This window comes from Carettochelys insculpta, chromosome 5 (genome assembly GCF_033958435.1).
Source record: "Carettochelys insculpta isolate YL-2023 chromosome 5, ASM3395843v1, whole genome shotgun sequence".
Lineage (NCBI taxonomy): Eukaryota > Metazoa > Chordata > Testudines > Carettochelyidae > Carettochelys > Carettochelys insculpta.
In genome coordinates this window covers 63105239-63125455 of record NC_134141.1, presented here as the reverse complement: position 1 = coordinate 63125455, position 20217 = coordinate 63105239, and the positions used below count along the sequence as shown (strand labels likewise).

At 41.5% G+C, this 20217-nt stretch overlaps 1 protein-coding gene across 3 annotated transcripts in view; it reads right to left on the bottom strand.

Moving 5' to 3' along the window:
• The window catches only part of EPB41L4A (erythrocyte membrane protein band 4.1 like 4A), a 224375-nt gene that overhangs the window by 27813 nt on the left and 176345 nt on the right, over positions 1–20217 (bottom strand). For all 3 annotated transcript variants that reach the window (XM_074995228.1, XM_074995229.1, XM_074995231.1), the window contains exons 15-18: positions 16901–16984; positions 13217–13330; positions 11381–11428; positions 9670–9747 (exon numbers count right to left, since the gene is read on the bottom strand). In XM_074995228.1, coding sequence (XP_074851329.1) covers positions 9670–9747; positions 11381–11428; positions 13217–13330; positions 16901–16984 — 324 coding nt within the window. The remainder of the gene's footprint in view (positions 1–9669; positions 9748–11380; positions 11429–13216; positions 13331–16900; positions 16985–20217) is intronic.

The window sequence follows — 20217 nt, the reverse complement described above, 5'->3', positions numbered from 1 at the left end:
GCCGGGGCAGGAGGGGAGGCTTTGCACTCCCAGAAGCGGCGGGGCTGGGTGCAGCTAGGCCTCCTTATCACCTGCAGCACAGCATGCCAGACTTCAGCACTACACAGAGCGTGCCACGCCAGACCCCAGCCAGCCCTCAGAGCTGCCCCTAGTGCTCTGATGGCAATTTAAAGGCCCGGGTTATGGTTGCTGCTGCTGTGGACCTGCTTAGATTTTGGAAAACAAAGATTTGGATTAGAATTCTTATCAACTTCCTACTGCTGAAATCAAACTTGCAGTGTTTCACCTGGCTCTGAATTGGTCAGTCTTTTTCTTTTTTTTTTTTTCCTTTGCTTGTTCTGATGTAATCAGCATGTCCTCACCTTAGGGCAATCATATCTCCCCGTCCCAAGGGATATATTGTGCAGGGGGGGGAGAGAGGGTGGAGAGGTGGCTTCCCACCAAGCCCCAGGGAAACAGCAGCCCTCAGTGCTCTCTGGGAGCCCCGGGGAAGTGGCAGCCATCCATGCTCCCCTCACTTCCCAGAGGTTCAGGGAGGTGCCCCTCATGCTCTCCAGCCAGCAGCTCTGCGTGTGCAGCTGATAGTGGAAAAGGTCAGCAAAGGAAGGTCCTTTTAAAAAAATAAGCAGGGATGCCTTTTTGGCATCCAAAATATGGGACGGATGGTCACCCTACCTCATCAGCACCGGAAAATATATACTTTAGGCACTGATTTGAGAACACTTATGCAAAACACTCATTGAATTTTTTAGTAATTCTCCATTTTGTTCCAACTGCTCTGTCCTTAAATTGCCCTTACTAGCTCCTAAAGGCTGCATTGTCTCATGCAATTATTTCTTGCTCCACATGAAAGATGTCTTATCCATCCTCACCTCTTTTGCAACTTCCTCATTCTCGATCTTTGTTTTGTATAATTTTACATGTTCTTAGCCTCAGTTGCATTCTGCCAGCCTCCTTCTATTCTTGAGGGTTTCTTCCTTCTATGTGTCTTGGTTAACCTTTAATATTTTTTGAATCTCCTAATTAATATATATTGGCCTTTCTGAAATTCTAATATATGTATTTCTGGGTGGCAGGCAAATCCTTGGGCATGCATTAATTTATCTCTGAATATAAAGTATTTCTGCTGTTTCCTTTCCTAGTATCACTGTAACATACATAAATGTTAGTAGGTGAAATTATCTGTTTCAATCACAGCAAATAGAGTATTGAAAACCTCAATATATAATGAACCAAAGCAGCTAACAAGACAAGAAATATCATTAAACTAAAAATGCAGTGTTATCTCTCTGCAGGATTCAGATTAGATGTGGTTAAGAAGCTGTGACCTTTTGGCAAATGTATATGTAAAACTTACAAATTTTGAATTAAGGTTGATACCTGTGTCAGCCTGTCAGCAACAGTATGAATGTGGAGCTTGTTTGCCCTCCCCACTGTCTGTTGACTCCATATTGATCTAAAACCCAGAGGAGAAATTCTTCTATCTGACACAGGGCTAGCAATGGTCATTAAACTGTAATGACATACAATCAAAGGAGACACTCTTGGATAAAGGGATGGCTATTGACCGGAGTAAATCAAGTCTGAACTCCCTGTGGAAGTAACTAGGCAACGGAAAAATCTCCTGGCAAGAGATTGCTGGAGGCCAATCAGGGAGTCACATGACAAATGGGGCTGAAGATTAAAAAAGAGAGGGTCTCTTGTCAGTCATTTCAGACAGCGAGAATGGAAGAGCATTAAATGCATGGATCAAACACAGATGGACAAAATCCAGGATTAGGAAAAGAAGCAATGTGAAGGAAAGGGATCCCAGCTACTCCAGAGGAGTGCTCAGAGGAAACAAACAGGGAAAAGCAGAGAGAGAAACCTAGTCAATCTATAAAGAAACTGCACATGATGATTACAAGAGAAACAGCAGAACTACAATCATTCACATGTTGGCTTTCAGATTTCTTTTCCATGACAAGTAACTTGGAGTCTACAGAAAGGATCTAATAGCAAACTATATCTTCGATAACATGTTCTTAGGTAGGTAACTTAATATTGAAGGCTTACCTGACACCTGAAGTTCCATTTCAAACATATTTGAGACTACATCTGCTTGATACTTTTTGTGCTATACTCTAAAAACATGATGAGTTTTATTAATATAACCTACTAATGTGCTTGTTAAGAATGCTTAAATAATTGTTCTGCTCTCAATCCTAATCTTTACCATTTCCCACTGTTTTTACAAGATGTCACATTTACTGATTTTTTCTTTGCATACTTATGATAGATTTGCTTGCACCTGCCACCTGTTGATATTGTGTTCATCTGTTGTTCTATGACCAGAATTAGTCTCTCCTGAAAGCAGATTCATTTTGTCAAGAAAAAAAAAAAAAAAAAAAAAAGAAGAGTACAATTTACTGCTCATTTCTGGTATGTGTCTGTGATACCTGGATACTGAACTCATTTATCAACAAAACCAATACAGCATTAGCAAAGGCAGCACTTTCTCCCTGTGTCATCCTGCTAGTTTGGCTCTGATCTAGCTGGATTACCTCTGCTGTTCTAGTAAGAAGATACAGTTTTGTTTTGTTTTTTTTTTAATAAAAGCAACAACAAAACAGTGGTTGCGCATTCCATATTTTTCAATACTGCTGAAATAGCTTATAGAAGTGGCAACTGACTGTGGCTGATGTTTTCTCTCTAGTTGGCCCCAGGGAACAAAACTAAACTAAGACCATCAGCTCATTTTACATATGGTTACCAAGCAGCTGTCATTGGCAATGACTTTTGATTTGGCTGGTGGTCTTTTACCTCCAAGTCATCAAGTTGGTGACTTAGAGGTAAGAGACTCTATACATCATTAACATTCCTATATGCTCTCCAGTTCTGAATGATAAACATCACCACCACCTACATTTTCTTGTACAGGTTGAACCTCTCTAATCCAGAACTCTCATGTCTGGCAACATCTGTCATCTGTCGTGATTTTAGTTCGCTGGATGACCACGTATCATGGGTGTAGCCAAGTTTCTCACAGTCCCATAAATTTTGTTTCCAGCCACCAGTCCTGCCCCTCAGTGTTCTGTGCTGTTATTTAGCTCTAATTTACCCCTAAATTTCTTCTAAGAGCGCAGTGGAAATGTTGGTAATGCTGCTAGACAATACTGATCTCCTATTGTCCAGCAAATTCTCTCATCTGGCACCACTGGGGACCCAAAAGGGTACCAGATTAGAGAGGTTCAACCTGTAGTTCCTTCTCTATATGGCAAGAATCTCTTACTGAGACTAGATCTATACTAAATCAAGGAAGTTGATCATAGATATGCAATTTTAGCTACACCAATTGCATAGCTAATATCAATACATCTGCACTCGGCTAACTTATCTGCCTACTGGGGAAGGTTGATGGGAGAGTTTCCCCCTTACTCCTTCATCTTGTGAGGAGTCCAGGGGTCGGTTGACTGCAACCCGAGAGCTTTATTTCACATGTCCAGACTAGATGCATGAAATCGAACCTTAGAAGATCAACCCTGAGCAGGTCAATCTCTGGTGGTAGATAAGCCTTAAGTGTTTCTCAGTGTTAGTTGGCCTGTAGCTAACTACCTTTGTTTGCTAGCGAACCTCCTTGAACAATAACATATTAAGCCCATCACAAAACCACGCTCTCATCTAAGCATACCCTACAAACATCTAAAGATCAACTACTCTTATAATCAGTATATTGGAAAACCAACAGCTGTCTTCTAATATCTCTAAGTACTGCAAATCATACCTGGATTATTATTACTGTAAATACTTTACATAGTGCCATAAATTTGCACCAAGCTTTGCAAACAGAATAAGACATACTGCTTTGATTATATGGTAAACCATCAAGTTATGCGGGGGCTACATTCCTGCAATCCCCACTTAACTTGAATTTCTGCACAAGTTGGGGAAGATGGGACCCAGGCTGCTGCCTGGTTCCTAGCTCCCCTGGGCTGCAGGAGCTGGCAAACTGACCAGCCCACAGGTCAATTTCCAGGCTTCCTGCAGCAGGTGACATGCCTGTGAAATACCATTAACTTTACAATTGCTCCCAGTTTAGCTTAACTACCCTAGAGATAAGACAGCAGAAATGTAGCACTTTGAAGACTTACAAAATGATTTATTCCGTGATCTACCCTAGAGATAAGCTTTCTCCACACATGCCTCTTAATGTACTTCTCATTTGATTAACCTGGGATGCTGCTGCTCAGTTGAGGAAAGCCACTTCTGTCTTAACAACCACAGCCTCCTTGGTGCTTCCAGGACAGCAGGAGTGCCAGGGTTTGTTTTGCCCATCTGATGCATGGGACCACAATGGAATCTCTCACCTGGATTTTCCCCATCCATAGTTCTGCTCTGCACCCAGCAGCACAGGTGTAGCAGGTAACGGGGGAGGGGCCAGGGTTTTTACTTGTGTGTTATTATCCACCTTTGCCAAGGACACTGAGTCCATGAGTGCCTGCGAATCTCTGTGCCCTGTGTTTGTTATTCGGAGAGAAGCAGCTTTCCCCAGCTGAGCAGCAGCATCCTGGGTTAATCAAGTGAGAAGTACGTTACCATTCCTGCTGCATGAAGCTGAGGCTCAGTTTGAAGCAGTGTGTTGTTGCTCAGCAGCAGCCCCCACAATCTCTCCAGTGCCCAAGAGACATGCAGGCACCAGCCCTCCTCAGCTCCTGGGCTGTACCCTGTGACCTGCCTCATACCAAGGAGAGCAGAAGCAGCATGCCAGCACTCCTGCCCCAGGGTGCCATCCCCATTTGCAACTGCTTTTCAGAGGCTTCTTCCAAGCAGACCTTCTTCTGTGCAAAAATGGTTGCCAAAAATAGCCCCCAAAATTACAGACTGGATTCTACCAAGCATGGGAGGAGGCGAACTACAAATGCTCCCCCCGGACTCAACTCGCATCAATATGAAAATGTGTAAGTCGAGTCCGCATAAAGTGAGGGTCTACTGTATACATAAATAATTATTGCCCAGAGCACTGAAATATCTACTAAATAACTTATTGCCTATAACACTCTATGGCCGTTTCAGAAGGGGCATGTTAATGAGGCACTTCGGAACAGATTAATGAGGTGTAGACATGCATATTCAGTGCCTCATTAGCATAAAACGGTGGCCAGTCCCACTTCAAAAGTGCTGCTTTCAAAATGCAGACTGGCTGTATAGATGTGGGCACTTTGAAATAAGCGCCACACTTCAAAACTCCCTTATTCTCTATTCGTTCCCAGTGAAAAATGGAAAGACACACACAATTGATGCATACAGGCTGGGAAGAAGGCTTCATCTGGACAACGGGAGTCAGTAAGCTGGAAGTGTCCGTCAAGAAACCTGAAATTCTGGTGGAGCCAAACCTTTTTAACCCACCGTTCCAAAATAGCTTGACCACTTCCCAAGAAAATCTGTGTGTTTTCTGCTAACACACTGCGAATCAAACACAGTCAGCTGTGGACCAGTTTAGGGGCCAATGCTGCAAACCCTTACTTGAATGAAAAATACAGGCCGAAACTCTCTACTCCAGCACCCCTGCAACCTGACCGGTGCTGGACAAGAGAATTTGCCAGACCACAGGAAGCCATATTGTCCAGCAGCATTAGCAACACTTCCACTGTTAACTAGGCTCTTAGAAAATATTTAGGAGTAAATCACAGCTAAATAACAGCGCAGAACACGGACAGTCAGGACTCGTGGCGGGAAACAAACTTTATGGGACTGCAGGAAACTTGGCCACATCCATGTTAAGTGGTCATCCAGCTAACTAAAATCATGCCGGGTTACGGAGTTTGCCGGATGAGAGAATTCTGGATTAGAAAGGTTCAACCTGTACTATTCATTTGTGTATTTGCAGAGTAAGGCTGCTAGTCCCTAACAGAAGGATTAGTCAGATGATAAGGTCAGCGCAGCTCATTATGGTTGATTCTGGCTACATGCAGTGGCGCAGCTGGACACTGTGGAATATGAGTTTCTTAGCAGCCAGGGATTAAACGACTCCTTTCTGCTCCCAGAAAAAAAAAAAAAAATAAGCGAGGACAATGATTCAAGGAATTAAAAATGCCATCAAAACCAGGGGGCCAAACATGTACCATATATAAGTATAATGGGGGGCTTGAACCTTAATATTGATGCAAACATATTTATTAAAAAAAGACACAGTTTTTATAATGTTAGGTTACTACACGTTTGCCTTGGTTAGTACTGAGCTGTAGGACAGGCTTACAACTACTTTATATAGATATAGATATGAATGACATTTGGAAAATATTATGTCTCAGATATTTACAAATTTGGTTGCTTAATTTTATTGAAGGAAATGCTCTTAGGAAAACTCTGCTTTTTCCCAGTAAGTGGCAGGAACAAAAAGCTCCAAAGCTCCTCCTTGGCCATATAGCTACTTATCACTGCCAGGTTTGATGGCAGAAACTGTGGAATTCAGGTTTAAAATGCCTATTTTGCCATATCATATATCACAAAGATTGCTCTGTTAGCTACTGTGATTTTTTTTTTTGGTAGGAGTTGTGGATGATGCTACTGCAGATTGTAACTTGGGAACTCTTTGGTTAAAAAGCATCCAACAAGATTGTCTTCTCAAAGGAAGAACACTTCAACCTTATTAAACTGTTATACTTTTCTTCTAGGATCTCAAAAAGAAGCATGTGCAGCAACTTGTATTTTAAGGCCACAAATGCTTATATACAAGCCTCTTGATTCTGCTCTGAGCTCTTAAAGCTTTTAAAACCAATGAAGTCGAGAACTACTCTTATTGAAACTGCTTACTTTTATAAGCCCACCAAAGCCTTCCTTCGTTTAAGGAAAAATGTTCAGTGTGGATTTGTTTTTGTTACTTCTAACACAATATTGCTACTTAAAGATCAAAATCTTTGTTTATTCTTTACATTCTTAAAATGGTATAAGCTTCTTTTGCGATGTTCATTTGCAAATTAATTATATCTAAATGGAACCATCTAAGGTATAATTTATTGATATCATGGCTAAGTGAGCATTAATATACTTTATGTACCAACAATTAAACCAAGTGTTCTTACTATAATTGGTTACAAATATAAAAAATCATTTGACTATAGATTATTTATTTGAAAAAAAAAAAAAAAAAAAAAAAAAAACCACCCCTTATCTGGCTGCACTTAAACTAGTTCTTTTCCAAAACCAGAAAGACAAGAACCAACGCTCCAAGGACTGGTGAGAAGATAAAGGGTCACCAAAAAAGGTATTATCTGAGTTTAAAGACTCCTTAAGAAGCATAAAAGTTTTTAAAAAGCCTTTTATATAGAAAATAGAAGTATCTGGACTTATTTGAAATAGAATTCAACTCCTGGGTTTAAAAAGATATCTTGGAAAAGGAACTGAATAAAAGAGAATTAAAACCCTGATTTAAAGATGTTCTAAGAATTTTCCACCACAGCCAAAAGCCACGTCACCATGAGTGAAAGAGGATTTATAGCCCTCCACACACACAGAAACACACTGTAAATTCATGGGCTGAAAACGCTGCCAAGACCATCCCACAAAGGTGCTGAGGCACTCAAAAGATGACAGCAGCTATCCGGATGCAGTCAAGCCACAGGAAGGAACACATCTTCCACCTTCTCTGAGACTATGAAAAGAGAAGAATGTGTATCTATCTGAACTGAGATGCCAGTTCAGCACCCTTATCTGTGCCTGGTCATCCAAGCAAACAGCTACAAGACGACAAAGTAGTCACAACATCCAAAAGAAGCAACCTCCCACCCCTTCAGCAAGATGACATCACCAAGACATTAGCATCTTTGGTGAGATGATGTTTGCAAAATCATTGCCAAGGAATTACATATAAACTGTTCTTGTAAAAACAGTAGCGGGATACTGAAAAGCTATGATAATTTAAGGCATCGACATCAGGCCTGCTCAGAGGGGGTAGGGGGGAAGGGGACAGTTGCCCCAGGGCCTGGCTTTTCAAAGGTGCCCAGACCTCTGGCACCAGCTGTGGCCAGAAGTCCAGGCACCTTTGAAGTGCTGTGGTAGCACTGTTCACACAGCCGGATGGGATGGGGAGGAGGCCCAAGTACCATGGTCTGGGCAGATCTAAGGACTGAGTGCCCTAGGTCCTGCCCCTCCCACCCTTGGCCCCACCCCTTCTGAGGGGGCAGAGCTGGGCCTCCCTTCCACTTTGCCTCAAGGTGTGTGGTGGTTGTTGGCCCCCACTGACTGAACACTGGATCATTCACACTATGTATTCCTAGAGAGAAAACATGAGCTAGACAGAGAGAGAACCAGTGAGTTTTACTTTGAATTTAAGATTCTGTACACTCATAGATTTGCTGTTCAAAAGCACGCCTGCAAATGAATCAGTGAGTTTATAAAAATAGTTATAACAACTGAACAACTCTTGAATGACTGCTGAGAATCTGTGGAGGTCAGATCTTTGAATAGGCAGTAAAGGTGTGTCTACACTACAGAGTTCTGTTGTCAGAAGTCACTGCCGACGGACATTTCCTGACAGAACCTCTGTCTACAGAACATGTCCACACCTAATACAGACTTCCCTGTCAATGGTTTCTGTCAACAGGACAGTCAACTGGAAGTTCTGCAAACAGGGCAGCCCGGTGAACCAGAAGACCTCTCTGTCGACAGAGCCCGCCCCCTCCACCCCCACCCGAGCATCTACACTATTTTTCTGTCAACAGAATCTGTTGACAGAGGTGCTATGCCTCATACAGTCAAGACAGACCTCTGCTGGGAAAACTGCTGTGTTCTGTCAACAGATTCTTAACAGAACACATTTGTAGTTGGACGCTCCCCAGTTTTTTCGACAGAAGGCCTCTTTTGTCGACAGAACTCTGTAGAGTAGACCCAGCTTAAGAGAAACAGGTGTTAAAATTCACACTGCCATTTCTTGTTTCTCTAGAATGTACTTGAAAAATATTTGGATATAAGTATTGTGAGCCAAACACCTTAAAACATGCCTTTCTACTCTGAACACACCAGTCACAACCAAATAATTCAGTGTACATTAAATAAGAAATTTGACTTGACTGGACCCAACGGATATTCAGGTTCAAGATAGTGATGGGAAGGCTGAATTCAGTTTCCTTTTGGAAGACATTGCTACAAGAAGATGATCTAACAACATGATACCATTCCCTTCTGCAGAAAGACCGTTGACAATGTGCTGGAGTAATGACATCCTCCTGACACTCACTGTTCTTTTACAAGTAGACTTTGCATTTTGAATGGTGGAATGGGTTCTTTTCCTTCTATTTAATCACATTTTGAGAGGCTGACTATTCACAAGTATATGTGACTGTCATGCATAGGACTGCATGACATTAGGAGAGTTCATGTTTACTGATTACTTGATATATTAAAAATGGAAATCTGTAATAAATGTCCTCATGTTATTGATTGCACAGTGTATTAGTAATGAATTCTTCCCAAATGACTAGGAGGAATACTAGAACTGATTGCATATGCATATATGTGCTTCTCTAACTAAATTACTTATATGCAAATTTGAGGTTAAAGTTGCAATATTGCATCTCACTAATTGTATAAATCTAGGACACATTAATACAGCCCATAGAAAGATAAACAGAGAAGTTACAGAGATATTAACTATATACTTGGGTTTCAATCTCTTCAGTAATTAAAGTTTACCTGTTTCTCTTCTTCCGATGCTCCCGGTTAGAATTTTCTGACTCACTACCACTGCTGGTATTACAACGAGATCGTGACCTGGGGAGTGGAAAAGTAAATTGGGAACGAAGAACAAGGATTTTCAATTAGCTAACTCTCAATGTTAGCTACGTAAGATTTTGCAATTAATACTTTATAAAATAAAGAGCCTGTGTTTATTTGTTTCCTATTGTTGGAATTTCCATACTATGGTGAAGTCTGTACAATTCAATTAACAATGTCCAAAAAGAAGGAAGTAGGAAAAAAGAGATGCAGAGAGACTGTAAAATGTTGTCTACACTTCAAAGTGATTTCAGAGCATGCTATTCTGTATTAGTGATCAGAAACAACTTGTTTGGAAGCAGATGTTCAGATGGCTGGGCTTTAGCACAGCATTCAGGATCCCACTGTGTAGTCAGAGAATCACAGAATGTAAGGCTGGAAGGGACCTCAAGATGTCATCTAGTACAGCCCCTCCTGTACTCAGACAGGACCAAATAAAGTTGGCTCCTAACCTTTTTGAGACAGGGACCCATTTTGGCAATTAAGTAAGACTTTCTGACCCAGGCATTTCAAAACAGGGGGAAGGGGGAGGTTCTCCCCTGGAAAAAATGCACTCTCCCCACCCCCCAGCGTAAACCCCTCTCGACTCACACTGACCCCTACTTACTTCACACAAGCTCTGCACGCTGCTGCTGCTGCTCCTTCACTGGGCCTGCCGCCTCCTCTCCGTGGCTCTCCCCAGCCCTTCTACTCCCTTCCTCCACCTGCAGTGCAGGCAGTTCCCTGCCCTGCTGTACTGAAATGGGATTTGGTTTAATGGTCAGATCTCTCCTGCCAGCCTTAAAACAAATAAATTGAGTTCCATTTCAGCATGGCAGGGCAGGGACTGGGAGCTGGAGGAGTGGCTGGCGGCAGCCGCAAAAGGCTCCTTAAAGAGCCACATATGGCTTGGAGCCACCCAGCCAGCAACCCTTAGAAAATCTAATGATGACCCATGTTTGGGTCCTGACCCATAAATTGGGAATCCCTGAAATAAACAGACTATGCCTGATAAGAATTTAGCTAATTCCTTCCACAACCTATTGCAGCACTTAATTAACATTACAGTTTGAAGGATATCTAACCTACATTTCCTTACCGAGATTAAACCAAATTACTACTTCTCTTATTATCAGTGGACGGAGAAAAATTAATTACGTCATTCTTTATAGCAGCCCTTAACATATTTGAAGATTGTTATCAGGGGGCCCGTTTTCTTTTCTAAAGATTAAACCATGCCCAGCTTTTAAAATTGTTCCTCACTGGTCATGTTTTCTAAATCTTTTATCATTTTTGTTACTCTCCCTGGACTCTCGCCTATTTATCCACATCTTTCCTGAAGTGCAGTGCCCAAACCTGGACACAGTACTCCAGCTGAGGCCACATCACTGATAGGCAGAGTAGAACAACTGCCTCCCTAGCTCTGATATGACACATCCCAGAATGATTTCACAATTGCATTATGTTTTTGATTTTTATTGAATTCATGATCCACTATAATCCCTAAGTCCTTTTCAGCAATACTACCATGTAGCCAGGTGTTCCCAATTTTGTGTTGTTTGTGTTAGAAAGTACATCTTCCCTACTGAGACATAAATACAAGTATCCAATACTCACTCTTCAAATCCTCTCCTTGTCAAATAATATTTACCTTCTCCTTTGCTTTAGATCTGAATCTTCACCACTATTCTGAGCTTTCCTGTGACATAAAAGAAGTTTTGAATGACACATGTATGGGCCACTTGAAGTCTAATTTTAATAAGCGGATCTATACCTGCTGAGGATCAAGTTGGAAGGTTACAAGCAATTGACAAAAGATCCTTTCCTCTCCAATTATTTTAATATCAGTTTTGCTAGTCCTCCAGTCATCGGAGTTTTTCAAAGCAGACTAGTTCAGAATGTTTAGGTATTTAGAAAATAAAAACATTTAGGTCTTCTTTAAGCATTAGTATAAACCAAAACATTGGCACATTCTTCCTTCTTCAACCTTGCAATTCATCTGTAACTATGCTCTGATGGATTGTCTTAAAATACCTTTAAAATCAATGGCAAGGCTCTTCCATCAATGTTAGTCAGAGCAGGGTAGAGCTCTGCAAGTTATCCAGCAGAATGCATTTAGTGTATTAAAGTCTGACTTTTTTCTGCTAAGGATAGTAAATAGTATACAAACATCACAATCACTCTGTTATAAAACAGATGAAAAGCCAAAGAGCACTAATGAAATCTGAGACTCAGCAGATAAGTAGATCAGTATCTGTCAGTGTCCACAATGTCACGTATGAGAGAAGACTCACTTACACATTGCATATCTAAATTCCCCTTAAAAAACAAAAACAGAGCGCTCAGATGGCTCAAATTGATTTTAACCAGAACAACGGTCTCAGATGGATAAAACCTGAACTGAATCATAATAATGGTCTCAGGAACATAAAACATGCCCAGAGGGTGAACATCAACATAATCCAATGACTTCACTAAAGCTCATGTTGCTTTATGCCAACTGAGGATTTGATCCACAGGATCTAGCATGAGGCTATTGGGCAGATATAACGGGTGCGAGCCTTACCACTGCTCATGCATTCATGCTGGGAGCAGATCCCTCACCCGCAGGGCTGGTTTCTGAGGACTCCCTTGCAAGCCCTGACATAGGAGGCAGGCTGCCAACAGTCCTCTGGGTGTCAGGGACAGGGCTGCAGCACACAGTACTCTGAATGAAGACTGTAGGAAGTGCTGTGGCTGACATAATTAGTTAACCCTGGAAAGTATACCAGGAACTTTCCTAACTCCCAGTACCGTCCAGGATTGCAGCTGCAATGGGGGGGTCCAATTACATTAGCAATAATTCTGCATGTGTGGGGGTTTTTCACTAATTGGCGCAGCACAGAATCTGACCCCTTAGTGTTTTACTGTATTTGTCTAAGTTACTCACATCTGTATAATAAAAGAGCATGTCAAATAGTTAACAGCTCCTCTTTTGCAGACATACTATCCAGTGTTTCCGAGTCACCAAAGGCCATACTGAAGAACAGTTCCTTAATAGCTTCACCATTTTTGCCTTTTTGTTGTAATGCTCATATTCTTTATAAAAAAATCACACTGCCTTACACGCAGTAAGGCCCCTTCTGTGCCACATAATGAGCAGCAGCAACTGGAAGGAGCACACAGCAACAGACCTTTCAAATACCGAAACCAGTTGGCATCCACAATCACAGCAGGGAAATGAGCTAACTCACAGCCTTCCAGCCTCCTATCTCTTCCACCAGACTCAGAAGGATTAGCCTGTATCACAGTGCACGGAAGCCACACCTTCTTCCTTCCACACAGGGAGCAGTCATTAATGGAATTTTTGTTCACCCAGTGATTATTGGTGCAACTCTCTTCTGACACAGCTAAGGTTAAGGAGTCTTTACCAAGTCCGAAGCAAGGGAAACCATAAAAAAAGACTTCACTTGTAAGCAGAAATTAACGTTACTCTCCACATTCTTACCTTCTTCTAGCTTGTTGCCCAGATTCATTTTCACTGCCACCTGATGGGTTCCGTCGTCGAGAGTAAGGAAACTTTGGTGATTTAGTGTGGTCATTGGGTGAATTATACAGTCCACTAGAGTTAAACAGAGAAAGGAGTACACAACTGCTCTCAAAAACATCAGAAGATGTAAATATCTTTGCCTCATTGTACAGAAATACCATGTAGGCACATATTTACATTTTTTAAAATAGCTATAATTGCCATGTAAAGAAGGAATACATTTCTCTATACTGAATAGAGTGTAGGAAGTAAGATTTGGTCAAGCAGAGATTGAGAATGTTACTGATTTTCAGAAAGACATATATTACGCAATCTTGAACACAAGGGGACAATTACACAGGACCCTGAATTCAGTAGTTGTGAACAGCCACAAAGAAGAACAGATGTATACATTATTTCTGGCATAGGAAGATTTTTGTAATAAAGAACAACTGTTGTAGCCGAGAGGTAAACTTTCAAATACACATTTCATGTATAATGCTGGTGAAAACAGGAGACTAATACACACACTATAATTTACATATTTAGGGACCTCAGTCCCCATCCCAACATACACACAACTTTAAATAAAGTAGCCTTTGTTTTGAAATGAAAAAGGTTGCAGAGGCAACTGCATCTATAAATATCAAAAACAAGTATTTTATGGAACGAAACATGAACCACAAAAGGTATTTTCTTCTCAGCAGTTAATCGGAGGTCTCAACTAGGCCTTAGCCATTCCCACCACCACCCACACAGAAAATCTTTTAACAGAGTCTAGGGATGTTGTGAATACATCCTGCTTACCAGGCTAGAGATACAAGTCAGAGCCAAGCTCTATTTTAACTTGGGCTACAACATGCCCACTTTGTAGTGTGGCTGCAGATTGTACTCATGTTATAGAGCTCAGGTGCCAACAATTCCCTCAGGCTCATATTTTCCTGCCCATCTACCTACTCAGTTCCTCTATGTCCACCAGAAATCACCTCACCGTTTGCGTACACCAGACTGGTGTTTATTCCCCACATGCCATTAAACTTGCTCCATTTCTGCACACCTGTCTGACAGCACTAGAACACAGGTGCCATCCATGAAATCCTCATCCCAGTGTGGTGCTGGCTCACCAGAGGCTTACACTAAGGTTCTATTGGACCTCAGCTGTAAGGTCAGTAAGATCCAGTGTGTGTCCAAAAATCAAGTAACAAGCAGTTCTGTAGAACCTTAGGCTATGTCTACACTAGAGCGATCTGTCGACATAAGTTTCTGTCGGAAGATATCTTTCGACAAAACTTCTCTCGACAGATCGCAGCCAGACTGCCAACTGTACTGAAAGAGCGATCCGCTCTGTTGCAAGTGTGTGGCTGGACTGCCCACTCTCTCGACAAAATGGTCAACCAGAAGCACTACAGACTGGGCTGCTCGATGTCCCACAAGCCCTGTCTGTCAACAGAGGGCCTCCCGGAAAGTCCAGACTGGCTTTCTGTCGACAGAGATGTTCTGCCTTATGGGGTAGCAGTAGAACGCTGTCGACAGAAGTGCTGTGTTCTGTCAATTAATTGGCAACACCTTGGGAATGTGGATACTCCATGTGTTTTGTTATTAGATCATGAGCTTTTGTGAGGAAGATCCACTTCTTCAGATGAATGGAGCAGAAAAATAGAATCCAGGGTTTATATAGCCTGGAAGGGAGGAAAGGGAGAAAAAAAGGGGATTACCTGTCACTAGCAGCAGCAGTTAATGAAGCGAATTAAGTAGGATGTGTGTCATTCTTGTGACTATGAAAGGCTAGAAACTGCTCTTGTGATACATAAGAGAGTTAATGTCTGTGTTCAGATCTAGTTTAAATGTGTTAAATTTGCAAATTAATTCCAATTCAGATGTCTCCCTCTGTAACCTTGTGGTAAAATCCTTTTGTAGAAGAATGGCTTCTTTTAAATCCATTATTGAATGTCCAGGGAGGTTAAAGTGTTCCTCTACAGGTTTATGTAGATTCCAATTCCTGATATCAGATTTATGTCCATTCATCCTTTGGCGCAGGGACTGCCAGGTTTGTCCAATGAACGTGGCAGAGGAGCATTGCTAGAACTTGATGGTATATGCCATATTAGTGGATGTGCAGGTACATGAGCTCCTGATGGTGTGGCTGATGCGGTTAGGTCCAGTGATGATGTTGCTTGTATAAATATGTGGACAGAGTCAGCCAGTATATCTGTGGAAATCTCGCCCAAACATTAGCAGAGGTGGGAAATCATGAGATGGGAACTGAGTGTGGGAAAAGCCTCAAAAACCTGGAGAGTGGCACACTGCAAAGCAAGAGTTGCCAACAGCAAGTGCGGCATCGCACCAACAATCCATCACACTACAATGAGCACTAGTGACTTGCTTCTGCACTGATACTGCCTTTTTACGTCTGCATGTCCTTACCCAGAAGGGGGCAGCACAAGCTCCTCACAGTTTCACACAGGTAGCCTTCCACAAAGGAAGCCCCAGCTCCACCACACAAGCTTGGTTTCAGCCCTGGGCGTTGGGGCTCTGACTTCAGGACTGGGCACCAGGAAGCCTAATGCCAATTCTGGTCAAGACCCGTCTGGGAGTCCTGACCCCACAGTTTGAGAACTGCTGATTCATCACAGAAGTAACTCATCCCAAATGGTAAGAGCTAGGGCCACCAAATTCAGTATACAGCTCTCTCTTATTATAACTTAAAAGCAACATTAGGGTCTGGTTGTGTCAGGATAACAGATGTGCCTGGAATGGGACTGCTTTACATAAAACAAAACAGAAAAGAGAGAGAATTACGAAATCAAGTACAGCCCACAAAACTGACAACGTTGAAAAAGACTGAACCAAGATGAGCTAGAAAAAAGGGATGAACCTGGAACTGGATTGCTTCTCAATAAACATTAAAGAAGAGAGAAAATAGATAAATCTGGAGTCATGCTCTGTTTTGGCACAGCTAAATAAATGTTTAGGGTTTAAAAACTAGAAGAAAATGTTACTGGAAGCCAAATTGATTACAGCCCTTTTTTGTTAAAACATTACAAATGAAAAGAGCTTACAAGGATGAACTAAAAATACACTTGATGGAACATCCATTTAAAAATTAAACAAAAAATTTGTAACAATCCTTTTTAAGAAATCCAAAATAAAAACTACCTTTATAAAATAACAGTGTAAAAAGGGCAATCATTTAAATAAATCATGTACATTTTCTTTTTTATTTAAAAAGACCTTGAGTTAAGAATCTGAGCAGCACCAGGTAAATCTGCTAGTATAATATACTAAATGTTTCAGCTGAACTAAGCATACTAGTTATTTCTTCTGCAAAACTGTAGTTTGTTACCAGGATATTTTTGTTATCCTCAGATTCAGCATTACTGAAAAATAAATACATGCACTTTGCCCTTGTAGCAACAGAATACTTACCAATTGCCTTGTTCTTACCTGAACTGGCACTGATCTGAACAAGGCATCACGGCATCCAGAATGGACAAATGGAACCCACGGGCTTATGCAGAAATGCCAGGTAACTTTCAATTGGTTTGGCTTATGCAATGCATGATATATGTTCACTCTGACCTTGCTACTCACAAATGTATTATATCAACTCTTTCGCGTCATCAACCAAACAAAATCTTTGCCATTGCATGATGTTTACCTTACCTCTGGGGGCCAGTTTCTTCCCATGGTGCACTTGTTTTACTTCTTTGGGTTTCTGGACTATTTTCACTTTTTGCCTTTTTAAAGCTAAGGAAAAATACATATAAAATAAAAGATAATGATTTAAAAACACTTTTTTGCCTATGACCTCATTAATGCTCATTCTAGAGACATGCAAGCCTATGGGCTTGTCTCCACTACTCTGGGGATAGATATTTCAGTGATCGATCTAATGAGCATTCATTTATCATGTCTTCTTAGGTGCGATGCCAATACTTCATCTGGACAAGAAGAGTAACCAGCACCAATGGAAAAAAAAAAAAAGCCTTGCCAACCTTACTGCATTCAAGACACTGTGGTATTTGCATAACTGAAGTCACCTAGATTAGATAAATGGCGGGGGTTAGTCACGACAAGGCCTTAGAAAACCCACTTCTCAGGCCTTCACAGGAATGTCACCTATGGAAGTTAGAAGAGCACTACCAAATTAGTTCTGCAATACTGGCTATCTCAGGAAAAAATGTTCCAGGACAGCCAAGATAGGACACTGAATGCAAGTAGTTAGTAGCAAGCAGTGAATGAACTCCTGACCTACCTATGCAGAAGAAGCCAAGAAAATGTTCTACAACAATCATTCTCAAACTTTCCAGACTATCATACCTTTCAGAAGTCTGCTTTTTGTTGCATATCCCCAAATTTCTCCTCACTTAAAAACTACTTGCTTACAAAAATCAGACATAAAATACAGAAGTATCAAAGTGCACTATTACTAAAAAAATTGCTCATTTTCTAGTTTTATCACAGGATCATAAAAAACATACTGGAATATAAATATTCTACTTACATTTCAGTGTCTAGTATATAGAGCAATATAAACAAGTCATTGTCTGTATAAAACTGTAGTTTGCACAGACTTCACTAGTGCATTTTATTTAGCCTCTTGTAAAGGTACGCAAATATTTGGAAGGCTCGATGAACCCCCAGGAAGATTTCCATATATCCTCCAAGAGTATGGGTATGAGCATCTCCTGGCTGAGAACCATTGTTCTAAATCTGAATCTGTGTAAGATCATCAGTGATACCTATTTCTTTCTTTCAGTTCTCCTCCCCCCCGCCCCGCCCATTTGCTGGCTTGTATATCTCCCACTTCAGCCAAGGAAAAATAACTAAGGCTCACTGGACAGGCTATCAATGTCATTCCCAGAGAGCTGGTTTCTGGTTGAAAAATGCTCTCCTCCTCTGCACTGGCTGATCATGCCTTCCAACAGCACCTGCAATTTTTGCCAGCGAACTGGGAACATTAACTCAGACTTCCAGTTCAGCATGTTACTGGACACACTCACTATCACTAAGCTCCTCCTAACTGACAACACATCATATTGCATACACTTCCAAAATACTTCCATCAACTGAGACTTCTAGAGAAGATTAGAGGACACAAGGCAGCTTGTTTCACTGGAAGGATAAGGTGTGTCACCTCCCTGACAAAGTCAGCTCTATTAAGAAAACCTGGATACAGTACTTAACTTGTTAATCCACTTTTAACCTGAGCCTTTTGTTACTCCAAGTCATTTAACTCTCATATCCTGTACAAATTGCAGAGCTACCAGCAAAGCAGCAGAAAAAGACAGAAATTAATCAAGGTCACTTCAAAAGATTAATCATATTTTTCTTAATATTGCTCCCATTTGGCTGCCAGTTCAATGTGTGCAGAGACTCATTCCCAACCCCAATCCACAACAGTTAGCGCAAATGAACCTACTGAATAAGCTCAGTCAAGTACTGGGGGAACCTCCCCCACCGTTTTTTTTTTGTATACCATTACAATTACACAACAAAAGGGATTATTAGAATGGTGACACGATTTTAAATGCATGTCCAGCACAGCTTTAAAGAGCAAGAGAGATGATCACAGGCACTAATTAAGAGTATTAGATTTCTAAGCCATTTCTCATTCAGAGCAGGCACAAATTTTACAGCTACAGCACTAGCACATGGCAGCGCTTTAGATACTGGCATTATCTTCAGGAATGCAGTTGCGAAAGGGATGGAGCTTGTTCAGTATCGTTGAAAAGATTAGCATTGCAATTTCAGGAAAGAACACAGGGTTTTTTTTCTGTCTTACCTTGAGTTTATATCATTCATGAATGGGTGACAAGCTATCTATTTCAGCAGTGAATGAAATGCTGAGCCACAAAGACTCAGTTTGGAAGATTTTTAAAAGGTACCTTCTAGCATTCTTAGGGGATACTACTAAAATGAAGTGGGATGGAGTACAAAAGAGTAAAAGTCTCTCAGAGGAAGTATGTTATCTGTCTCTATGTTTAGTACAGATAGAAAATTCTTCTCAATGCTGATACAGATAGGAAGAAAAAAAACAATGAACTTTATGAATTTTATCAGAGGGGTAGCCGTGTTAGTCTGGATCTGTAACAGCAACGAAGGGTCCTGTGGCACCTTATAGACTAACAGAAAAGTTTTGAGCATGAGCTTTCGTGAGCACAGACTCATTTCATCAGATGCTGGTCTTGGAAATCTGCAGGGCCAGGTATAAATAAGCCCAAGCAAGGGTGGGGATAACAAGGTTAGCTCAGTCAGCAAGGGTGAGGCTTACTACCAGCAGTTGATCTGGAGGTGTGAACACCAAGGGAAGGGAAGCTGCTTTTGTATTTAGCCAGCCATTCGCAGTCTTTGTTTAAGCCAGAGCTGAGGGCGTCGAATTTGCAGATGAATTGTAGCTCAGAAATTTCTCTTTGGAGTCTGGTCCTGAAATTTCTTTGCTGTAGGATAGCTACTTTTAAGTCTGCTACTGTGTGGCCTGGGAGATTGAAGTGCTCTCCTATGGGTTTTTGTATATTGCCATTTCTGATATCTGATTTGTGTGCGTTTATTCTTTTACATAGAGACTGTCCAGTTTGTCTGATGTATATAGCAGAGGGGCATTGCTGGCACATGATAGCATAAATTATGTTGGTAGATGTGCAGCTGAATGAACCCACGATGGTGTGGCTGATCTGGTTAGGTCCTGTAATGGTGTTGCTGGTGTAGATATGTGGGCAGAGCTGGCAACGAGATTTGTAGCATGGATGGGTCCCTGAGTTAGAGTGACTGTGGTGCAGTGTATAGTTGCTGGTTAGGATTTGCTTCAGGTTGGCAGGTTGTCTGTGGGCAAGGACTGGTCTGCCTCCGAAGGCCTGTGAACGTGGGGGATCATTGTCCAGGATGAGTTGTAAATCCCTGATGATGCGCTGTAGAGGTTTTAGCTGAGGACTGTAGGTGATGGCTAGTGGTGTTCTGTTGGTTTCTCTCTTGGGCTTGTC